The sequence below is a fragment of the Rhinichthys klamathensis genome, unplaced genomic scaffold (genome assembly GCF_029890125.1).
Source record: "Rhinichthys klamathensis goyatoka isolate OS25496 unplaced genomic scaffold, OSU_Roscu_1.1 h1tg000298l_1, whole genome shotgun sequence".
NCBI classification, from domain to species: domain Eukaryota; kingdom Metazoa; phylum Chordata; class Actinopteri; order Cypriniformes; family Leuciscidae; genus Rhinichthys; species Rhinichthys klamathensis.
The window spans coordinates 662,680-672,500 of record NW_026606817.1 but is presented as its reverse complement, the minus strand read 5'-3'; the positions used below and the strand labels follow the sequence as shown (position 1 = coordinate 672,500).

The 9,821-nt window shown below is 39.9% G+C and overlaps 1 protein-coding gene across 1 annotated transcript in view; it reads right to left on the bottom strand.

The window, feature by feature from the left end:
- The window catches only part of LOC130103853 (cytochrome c oxidase assembly protein COX15 homolog), an 8,903-nt gene extending 3,564 nt beyond the window's left edge, over positions 1-5,339 (bottom strand). Inside the window, exons 1-6 of the mRNA XM_056270192.1 lie at positions 5,141-5,339; positions 4,091-4,266; positions 2,783-2,905; positions 1,600-1,786; positions 1,175-1,342; positions 306-387 (exon numbers count right to left, since the gene is read on the bottom strand). Coding sequence (XP_056126167.1) covers positions 306-387; positions 1,175-1,342; positions 1,600-1,786; positions 2,783-2,905; positions 4,091-4,266; positions 5,141-5,215 — 811 coding nt within the window. The 5' untranslated portion in view covers positions 5,216-5,339. The remainder of the gene's footprint in view (positions 1-305; positions 388-1,174; positions 1,343-1,599; positions 1,787-2,782; positions 2,906-4,090; positions 4,267-5,140) is intronic.
- Positions 5,340-9,821: the final 4,482 nt, after the last annotated feature.

Below are 9,821 nucleotides of genomic sequence, written 5' to 3'. Positions count from 1 at the left end.
GATGACTTAAGGGATAACATTATTGACTCACGGGGGACTTTAAGGTCGTCATGAGACAAAAACGATGTCCGTCTTCTCTGATGTGAAACGGCGTCTCAAAAGCAGAAATAAACTTGATTTTGTCAATCTAGAATTCATTGGATCGTAGAAAGTGTTGTCGAGCTGTCGAGTGCCAGGCTGCTGATTTACCCATCGGACAACTCATTGCCAATTTGTGCACATGATTTTTTTTTAATTATGTTCAGAAATGAATCATTTATAATAAACACTGCAACATACAAGTCAGGCGATGCATTTGCTGGTACCTGAGAGAGCCGTGAGGAACACCAGACCGCCTGTAACCTTGGCAAACCTCCTCAGAAGAAGCATCTGCCGGCTGTCAGGAATCTGCAGCGAACGAGAGCGGAGTGAGAGCAGAGTAAGATATATATGTAACATTATGCAACACCGTCAGCAGGGTTTGAAATTAACTTTTTCACTCACCAGGCAATTTGGCTCCTAAATTTTTTTCAGAACTTCTACTAGCCAAAAAAAAAGGGGGGATGGGACCACTACATCGCAGCTTTTATATATACAATAGTTATTTGGCAAGTTTACAGCCATTCAGAACTTCTACTAGCAAAAAAAAAAGAGAGAAATAAACCAGATTAACTACGTGACATATACTGTATATATGATCAAATTTAATTTGGGTTTCTTACAATTATTTCTTATTCAAACAAAATCCTCATCCAGCATCTCCTCTCTTACTCTTTCATCCTCATCACCACAAATGTGTTTTAGATGGACAGATCAATACAGGACAGAGAACATCCAAATATCTTTTCTGTTAAGCAAATGCTTTTTAATTTTCGCTATTGCTTCAATGCAATTGAACAAGCGTGCCGTTATTTGTTGTGTAGTGACGTGTAGTGTGTGTGTGTGTGTGTGTGTGTTCAAGTAAGCCAGATATGCGCAGATCTGTGCAGTACGCTGTATTTAATACATCATGAGAACTCAGTGTTTGTGCTAAATCTGCGCAGATTTCGAACTTCTGTTCAGCAAAGTGAGTAAACGACAAACTGGCTCGTGATTTGACAGCGTAACCCGCCAGCTGATCTTTATCCACATTTGGCGAGTGTTAATCTCAAACCCTGAGTGACGGCCCAACAGAAACAGCATCTGAAGGCTTTACCCTGTTGTTGGGCAGCATGAGAGTGAGGCCGGTCCAGAGACTGGCGCAGTACAGCAGCAGAGCCGAGCCCAGGTGAGCCGCCAGCCGGTACTGACTGACCCGGGGGACATCGAACGACTCCGGCTTCTCCTCCAGCCCGCTCTTCACCATATACCAGCCCAGAAGACCCTGGACATGTGACCCGGTCACTCAACAACACAATCTCAACTGGCTGACACAAGGAAGTGCTACAGCATCATACACATTTCAGTTTAAAATCATAATAAATATTTAATAACGTGCATATATGATATAATAAATAAAAAAATCTAATTTATAACACCTACCATGCAAGTTATAAATTTCAAAAGTCACAATTACCTGTCTATTTGTAATTCTGTGGTGGAATCGAGCTTGCATTGACATTTCATCGCATGACTGTTTACCTGGAAGACGACGAAGCCACAAAGACCCAGAACTCGCGGCTTCATGGAGCGGCTGAAGAATCCTCTTCTCCAGAAATACACCGCGGGGAGAAAGTATGCTAACCCCACCAGCCGGCCCCACATGCGGTGACCCCACTCCATGTAGAAGATGAACTTAAACTCCGTCAGGGTCATGTCGTGGTTCATGCTGTGGAAAACAGGCCAGCGTTGTGTAAAGGCAATCTGCATGTGATCAAACACTGTCATTTACAGGAGGAGTTCACTTCAGAATTACAATCTCCTGATGATTTACTCTCCCCCACGTCCTCCGAGATGTTCACGTCTTTCTCTCTTCAGTTGAAAAGAAATGAAGGTTTTTGAGGAACACACTCCAGGATGTTTCTCCATATAGTGTCTTCAATGGGGTCCAACGGGTCGAAGGTCCAGATGTGAGTTTCAGTGCAGCTTCAAAGTCTCGACACGATCCAGCCGAGGAATAAGAGTCTGATCTAGACAAACCAGCGGACATTTATAACAAAATAAACATTTATATACTTTTAACCACTAATGCTGGTCTTGCTCGAGCTGTGATGCGACACACATTACGTGATCACGTTGAAAGGTCAAGCGGGACGTAGGAGGAAGAACCAGGAACGTGCAAAGACTGAGTCAAACGCCATTTACAATAAAAATAAAAGGTAAAACAACGATGTCGGACAATTTTGAGTTGGAGGAGAAAATAATATGAATGAGTTTTTCGCTCTACTCTACATTTCTGAACCGGAACACGCTTGACCTTTCACCCTGATCACGTAATGTGTGTCGCATCACAGCTCGAGCAAGACCAGCATTAGTGGTTAAAAGTATATAAATGTGTATTTTGTTATAAATGTCCACTGGTTTGTCTAGATCAGACTCTTATTCCTCGGCTGGATCGTGTCGAGACTTTGAAGCTGCACTGAAACTCACATCTGGACCTTCGACCCGTTGGACCCCATTGAAGTCACTATATGGAGAAACCCTGGAGTGTGTTCCTCAAAAACCTTCATTTCTTCTCCACTGAAGAGAGAAACACATGAACATCTTGATGACGTGGAGGAGTAAATCATCAGGAGATTATCATTCTGAAGTGAACTCCTCCTGTAAGCTTCATGCCAGTGCAGTATCAGTGTAAATGTTCCTCTAGTGAGTGAGAAATACTCACATTTTGAACTCTGGGAACTGTTTGTACTTGGAGAACTCGTCTTCCCACTCGGCTGGAGTCTGTGGCGGCTTCATCTCTTTCACTAGATGCCAGTCAACCATCGACAGACCCGACTCCGTCAACCTGAGCGAGCAGAAACATGTTTCACACACACACACACACACACACACACACACACACACACACACACACACACGTTTCACACACACGTTACACACACACGTTACACACACACGTTTCACGCACGCATGTTTCACACACACACACACACACACACGTTTCACGCATGTTACCTTCAGAACTCTGTGCCATTAAACCTGTTATTACCTGTTGTCAGCCATGACAGTCATATTTAACCATGATCCTCTGCTATAGATGCTCTGTGTCGACACGTAATAATCGATCGCTTGCTCATGAAAATATGAGAGATTCCGATGTAACAAGCCCAAACACACTGCAATTATATAATATATATACAGTGAAGCCAAAAATTATTCAATATTAATAATAATATTGATAATATTAATTTTTTATATTTTTTCACTAGTGTGTGCAGGACACTATAGTTCATTTCTGTAAGTGAGGAGAGCAGAATAAAGAAAACTGTGACATATTATACCCAAATATTCTTCATACAGAGACTACCAGTGACATTTATACACATTTGGGAGCAATAATGATTCCTCCACTTTGAGCTGATCATGTTTTGCTGAAGTGTGTTTTAACTGCTAATGCTCTTTTTACACACAGACTGAACAACATGAAGCATTGCTTGGTCACTGGTTGAGCTAAACTGGTATTATCTAATTGTGTAGTTAAATTTAACAGCTGACAGATATTCAACATAATTCATGTGTGAGAGTCTAACAGAAGGACAGACAAAACCAGTCAAATATCCACTGGGTTCTGCTCATATTTCATTCCCATTTTCTAAACTATAGCGAATAACTGTGATAATGTGAGAAATGTTGAAGGTTTCTGAATAAAGAGCAGCACATGTTTACATATTCATCTAAATGTGGGCGGAGTCACGGTGTTCGCTACAGAAATGTGGGCGGAGTCACGGTGTTCGCTACAGAAATGTGGGCGGAGTCACGGTGTTCGCTAACAGTCTATCGCTGCAAAGGTGTTTCAAATACCTTTCAAAGAACGACAAAGAACTGCAGTGAGAATATCTGACCCTGTAATCTACTAAATATTAAACGACTGAATACAATCACCGATGGATTTTTATCTAGTCGTTGAGTTTATAAGGTATGGTTGGGATGAGATCAAATAAAGTAATTATTGTTTGTTCTGTTTTTTTACCTGGTAACGCCTCCCAGAACCACAGCGCCCAGAACCAGTCCACTGCATCCCAGCAGCCAGCGGCCAATCACACGATCCGACGCCGCGTTGGGGAGCGCCGCGCTTCTGACCAACACACTCTCTGTGGTCACGGTGGTCTGTCTTCTCTTCAGCAGCCATTGCCTCAAAGGGGTTCGCTATTGACAATAAACATACATTTCAATGAATGACTGACATACAGTGGTGCATAAAAGTATCCAATCGTCATGCTTAAGTAAAGTTAGATATCTTTAAAAGAGGACGTTTTATGCCCTTTTATAGCGTTTCAGGCTCTACTAGAACAGGTTTTCTGGCTCAAATGTTGATTATTCTCCTCATATTCTCCATTGTTGCGGCTCCTCTCTTCCCAGTTTGTCAGTAACGCTCTGTTTACTTCCTGTCTCAATGAAGCCCCTCCTTCTGAAAAGCCCACTGTGCTCTGATTGGTCGGCTGGAGCAGTGTGTTGTGATTGGTCGAGCGCTTCGAGTGTGTTTGGGAAATGTCCCGCCTCTTACTATAACCGCCAGTTTAACACACTACTAACTAACTCAACCAGGCCCCGCCCCTTTATTCTGCATATGAATTATTATAATGAGGAATATTGTGACGTGTTCGTTCCCGGAAGAAACTCAAGACTACAATGAAGGCGTTTCAGGAGTTCAGAAACACTGACACTGATATAGAGTAGTTTTGAGTAAATATCCACATTCAATACTTTTTTATTACATAACACTTTTTCATATATATATATACAATTTATTCATATTATTTTATTTTGAATAATTTTAGGATTAAAATTCGGGTCATTTTGTATGCTTCTATATTCTGTATAACGTTACTCATTTTCTAAATAATCGAGCAATGTGTGATATGTGCATACTGAGGGACATTTCTAAAATGTGTAACACACAGTCGTTTAAAAACCTTAAGTTAAATTGAGCTAGATCTCCATTCAGAGCATCGAGGTCATCATGATGATATGTAATTCATACATGCACCGCTGCTGTCATAATGATATCCATGTGTCTTACTTGTATCTGTTGCCAGTTCCTCCACGCAGTTTGACAGCGACACGACACGGCAAGCCTGAGCACTGGGAGCACCATGATCTCGAGCTCCGATAAACGCGTCTTCTTATGATTATTTACTATTACAAAACTAGTCACGTAACATATCGGTAACTCACTGCTCCCCCTCTTCTTCTTCTTCAGGTTTTGTCAGCCACTTCCTCCTCAAAGGAGTTAGCGCCCCCTGCTGTACAATATGGGAGAATCACGTGATCCACGCGCTTCTCCTCGTAGGAAATAAAGGGCGAGTCCAAACTGTGTGTGTGTGTGTGTGTGTGTGTGTGTGTGTGTGTGTGTGTGTGTGTGTGTGTGTGTGTGTGTGTGTGTGTGTGTGTGTGTGTGTGTGTGTGTGTGTGTGTGTGTGTGTGTGGCTGGGTGGGTTGTGGGTGTCAGTTCATGTTCATGTGTGTGTGTGTGTGTGTGTGTGTGAGAGAGAGAGAGAGAGAGAGAGAGAGAGAGAGAGAGAGAGAGAGAGAGAGAGAGAGAGAGAGAGAGAGAGAGAGAGAGAGAGAGAGAGAGAGAGAGAGTGTGTGTATGAGACTTTTTAACCCCCTTTTATTTAAAGCAATTTAGGGTTTAAGAAAAACATTTTATGCAAAATACATTAGTACAAACAACAGCCATTTTACCAATTACAAACTAAACTTCCATACTCACTCACATTCACCAATGCCTCTCTCACACCCCATCTCCATTCAAACATAGCAACATTATCAGTGTATTTGTAATATGTATACTCAATGGTCACCCGAGATTCTATTAAAGACCTAAACATAGCTTCCATATCAACTTCTTTTCCTGTATTTTTACACTGGTGGGATTTCAAAATGGCTAACTTAGCTTGGCCAATTAAAAAAATGGCAAGAACACATTGTTGTTGCCATGACTTTCTATATTGATACCCTAATATAAACAAGGTTTTATTATATAAAAACCCCAATTTTGTGATCAACTTTTCGAGTATTGCAAATAAAGGACCAAGCCTTGAACATTCAAAAAACATATGAAAAACAGTATCATGAGTATTACAGAAGGGACATGACAGAGCCATTAAACTTTGATACCAAACTATTTGAGGCTAGCACAATGGAGCACTCTCCACTGAAGATCTCCGCATCGCTTGGATATAGGAGGTTTATACAATACTCTCCATGATGGATGTACTTTGTCACAAATAGAGATCTTATCCCTCCATTTGGTATCTGTTTTTCCTTGCAAATGTCCAACATGCACAGATTTAACACAAATATTATAAAGATTTTTCTTTGCCACATTATGAAAAACAGAATCCCTATATCCCTTCAACAATGTAGTCTGGTTTAACCCTCTGGGGTCCTTCATTTCAGGGTCACACTCAGGGTCTTCGGGACCAAATGGTCCGGAAGGGTTTGATTCATATTTATTAAAAGAAAATCATATATATATATTTTTTACTTGTTTTTTATCATTTTTTTTCTTTTATTTTTTGGTGTTTTGAGAAAATTTTATGATTTATAATTAATATTTATGCAATAATTATGACCCATTTTTTCCCATTGAATATAATATAATTTTTTTATAAATATGTTTTTTTTTTTTTTTTTTTAAAGCTGTATTTCATTTTAGAGTCAAGCCTAGGCCTCATGAAAACAATTTTTGAAATGAGATGGATGCCATCTGCTGGACACACTGAGCATTTTTATCACGCAATAGCACATTTTTACCACTAGTGGATTTACAGCTCTCTGTAGAAAGGGTTCAGAATTCTTGTGAGTTTTGCACATCTTTGACAATTTTTTTCAGGTTGTTGATTTTAAAATATAATAACAGATTCTCAAAGACTATTTTTGTCTTGTTTTTTGTTTGTTTGTTTGGTTTAAATGGTAATTTGAAGTGCCAGTTTTACTTTATAATACAGATTATTATAAATATATAATACAGTGTGTGTGTGTGTGTGTGTGTGTATGTGTGTGTGTCTGTTTTGCACTCTTGATGTTTTAGAGATTCACCCCTTCACTGTTGAGTCCTTTTTTCTGCATCCTGGCTGATTTGTAGATTGTATGCAAAAAAAAAAAAACTCTGACAATTTCCCATTCATTTCCTATGGGGGTCATTTTTGACCAAAGAGCAGAAGTGTGACGACCACTTAGCATGCTTGGATCATGACCTCAATATTTTTTGTTTGTTCACATACCTAATACCATAAAAGTCACCTAGTTTCGTAACATTCCGATGAAGCTGTGATTTTTAAAAATTCAAAACATATTTATGTAATCTGAATTTATTAGTGTGTTTCTGTATAAAAGTGTGTGTGTGTGTGTGTGTGTGTGTGTGTGTGTGTGTGTGTGTGTGTGTGTGTGTGTGTGTGGATGTGTCTGTTTTGCACTTTTGATGTTTTATAGATTCACCCCTTCACTGTTGTGTGCTTTTTTTCTGGATCGTGGCTGATTTGTTGATTGTACGCACAAAACAACTCTGTATTGTCACATTTTTGTCAATTTCCCATTCATTTCCTATGGCGGGTCCATTTGGACCCGAAGACACTGAGTGTGACCATTTTTTTTACAACCACTTAGACTATTCAAATCCTGTCCCCAATTTTTTTGGGTGTTCATATACCAAGTACCAACAAAGTCACCAAATTTCGGACCATTCCGATGAAGCTATGATTTTACACATTTTTTTATTTAAATTCTTCGGGTCCATTTGGTCGGAAGAACCCCAGAGGGTTAAATTACCCCCAACTCCTCCATCTTTAGGGGTCACCTTCAGCTCAGGGAAGTTCTGCGGTGTAAAACCGTCTACCAGGGCTGAGTTTACACAGGACATTAATGTAGGAGGCAAAGCATCTCTAATACACTTAATTATCCTATCCACAGTTCTTAGAGATTTTAATTTAACCTGTGCAGTAAGTGACAAAACAGTTCGCCACTGACATTGTGTCAAATCAATTAAATCCATTACTTTACTAATTCCAGATTTAAAAAAGTGGGACAAAACAAGACACATTAGATGGTATCTTTATAAGGGGATTAAAAAACAACGGCTCTGAAATCCCATAATGCACATCTTCTGTTCTTGAAAAGTTTAAATACTTCCATGATTTAATTACTGACATGTAAAAATTAGGGAAGAAACAGTGTGCTTTTTCCTCAAAAGGCTTTTCCATTAAGAACAACTGTTTATCTAGGCCTATCCCACCTAAATCTGATAGTATAGATAGCCCAAATGTAACCCATCGTAAAGGACAGAACAATACAAATACAACTCTGTAATGTTTGTAATCTCATTGCTAGTATTTTTGACTCTATGTGTATTAGTCCTTGACCTCCCTCAGCCACAGGAAGATAAAGTATACAGGAATAAGCCAATGATAACCGTTCCAAAAAAAATCCACAAAAGCTTTTTGAATGGTAATAAGTAACTCTTTAGGAGGATTTAAAACAGTTACTCTGTGCCATAGCATTGAGGCAGCCAGATTATTGATAATCAAGCACCTCCCTCTGAAAGAGAGCTGTGGAAGAAGCCAACGCCACTTCTGCAATCTGCCGATCACCCGATTGGCTAATCCCTCCCAATTCTTTTCAGTATATTGGGCCGTCCCAAAAAAAGTACTTTAAATCCATCTTGAACCCATTTACACTGTTGTGGCAATTGAGGAGGTCCTAAATCCACCCAGTCTCCCAACAAGAAGGATGCACATTTATCCCAGTTAATACGAGCAGATGTAGCATTCTGGAACTTGTTCAAATAAGAAATAAGTTTAGTAACATCATTAGTGCTCTTGATTATTACTGTAACATCGTCCGCGTAAGCTGTGAGTTTCCCTGGGGCCTCTTCTGGGAAACCTGGGACACCAATACCACACAGCTGCTTCCTCAGCATAACCAGCAGAGGTTCAATGGAAATAGAGTACAGAAGACCAGACAGAGGACATCCTTGTCTTATTCCCCTAGTCACAGAGAAAGGTCTAGTTAAAGACCCATTAATACGCAACATACTGTAAATGTCACTGTACAGGAGCTGGACAAGAGAAATCAAATTTGCACCAAAACCAAAAGCTTCAAGGGTCTTGAACAAATAATGGTGGTCCACCCTGTCGAAAGCTTTTTCCTGATCCAAGGAGAGGAATCCAATGTCTAGTTTGTGCCTTTGTGCAACTGAAATAATATCTCTTACGAGAAAAAGATTATCAAAAATTGTACGTTTAGGGACACAAAATGACTGATCTTCATGGACTACCTCAGACATATATTTTTTAAGCCTATTAGTAAGTGTTTTAGATAAAATTTTAAAATCAACACAGATCAGTGACACTGGTCTCCAGTTTTTAAGGAACCCAAGATCTCCTGTTTTTGGGATCAATGTTATGATTGCCCTCCGACAACTTAATGGAAGTTTCCCACGGTTAAAGCTTTCCAGGAAGACTGCACACAAGTCCTCTCCAATCAAATTCCAGCAGCCACGATAGAATTCAGATGAAAGACCATCCAGACCAGGCGACTTCCCAGGGCTCAGCTCCTGGACGGCAAAAGAAAGTTCAGCAAAAGATATCGGGTTCTCAAGAATAAGTTGATCTTCCTCTGATAACTGTGGTAGATCACATAAAAGTTGTTCTGCTGCTGATCTGTCACATGGTTCAGCACAGTAGAGGTCCTCATTAAAG